Below are 1,239 nucleotides of genomic sequence, written 5' to 3'. Positions count from 1 at the left end.
TATATATTCCTGCACCTTATGTGTGACGTCATCCAGGTGTGCCTGAAAGCAGGTAAGTCCCGAACAAACAGACAGCATACAGCAGCATCTTTGAGCAGATCTGATTTAACTAAACTTTTACATAATTTCACCTGAAACCCGCGAAGGAAAAAAAACTCCAAACTCACAAACACGCGGAAGTGAAAGTAAAAGTGACGTATTTCCGGGTTCGGGGACACGACAGACGGAGACATGAGCGCCCAACAGTTTAACTGTGTTTTACTGGAGATTTCCAACCATCTGTCCTCCGACCAGCTGGACAAACTCAAGTTTCTGTGCCGGGGCCTGGTCGGTAAACGGCAGATGGAAAACATCCGCACCGGGACGAAGCTGTTCGAGGTTTTAACGGAGAGAGGGAAGCTGGGACCGGGAAACACCGAGTTTCTGATCCGGATCCTCTCAGACGTCCACAGACAGGACCTGGTCCTCAGACTGAACAGCTGCGAGACTCAGTCTGGACCTAACGACGACCAGCCGGACCCGGAGGAGACAGGTGAGACACACGGAGACACGGAGCAGAGCCGCGGAGACACAGGGGCGGTCAACAGGAAACACAGGGCTCAAAGTTACTACAACACAACTACCAGACTACTATTACTACTACATCACTACTATTACTACTATTCTAGTATCACTACTACTATTACTAAGCTACTACTACGGTCATCTTTTCCTGTCACTGCCATAAGGCTACTGACTAAAAACAGGGGCGTCTCTAAGAGGTGGCCCCCCCATGGCCCCCTCACACATAGACACGTAAACATAAGTGTCATCTTTGACAGTGATGAATATTATCATAACTCACGGAATTTCTTAAATTATTTTCAAGTTATTTGATTTGTAACAAATGGTAGCCATGTATTTGTAATTCAGAATAATTGGTGAAATTTAAAAAAAGCATGTTTTAATAACAAAATGTTTAATCTTATGTAGACAGTAAATAAACATAGTTTAACCCTCTAAAACCTGAGAGCAACATCAGTATTCTTGTGTTTCGTTCACACGCTTTTACAAGCTTTCCGACTCTTTGAAAAACTGAACAAATTAGTTTGATTTTTGAAAACTTAGGGAACGAAGGCAATGAAAATGGGAAATGTCCCAAAAATTACAAGGATTTTTTCCTAAAATTAAACAAAGGAAAGGATGTTTATAAAATAAGTCAAAAATAGGGGAAATGTCCGGAAAACTATTTTCATAGTT

General features: G+C 42.3%; 1 protein-coding gene across 1 annotated transcript; it reads left to right on the top strand.

The window, feature by feature from the left end:
• The first annotated feature begins 132 nt into the window (after nucleotides 1-132).
• Nucleotides 133-1,162, top strand: LOC121964874. Its single transcript, XM_042515056.1, has one exon. It carries the CDS (start codon nucleotides 232-234, stop codon nucleotides 874-876), a length of 645 nt encoding a protein of 214 aa, XP_042370990.1. The 5' UTR covers nucleotides 133-231; the 3' UTR covers nucleotides 877-1,162.
• Nucleotides 1,163-1,239: the final 77 nt, after the last annotated feature.

This window comes from Plectropomus leopardus, unplaced genomic scaffold, assembly GCF_008729295.1.
Source record: "Plectropomus leopardus isolate mb unplaced genomic scaffold, YSFRI_Pleo_2.0 unplaced_scaffold17589, whole genome shotgun sequence".
NCBI classification, from domain to species: domain Eukaryota; kingdom Metazoa; phylum Chordata; class Actinopteri; order Perciformes; family Serranidae; genus Plectropomus; species Plectropomus leopardus.
Note: the sequence above shows the minus strand (reverse complement) of the source record. Positions and strands in the feature narration are given on the sequence as shown.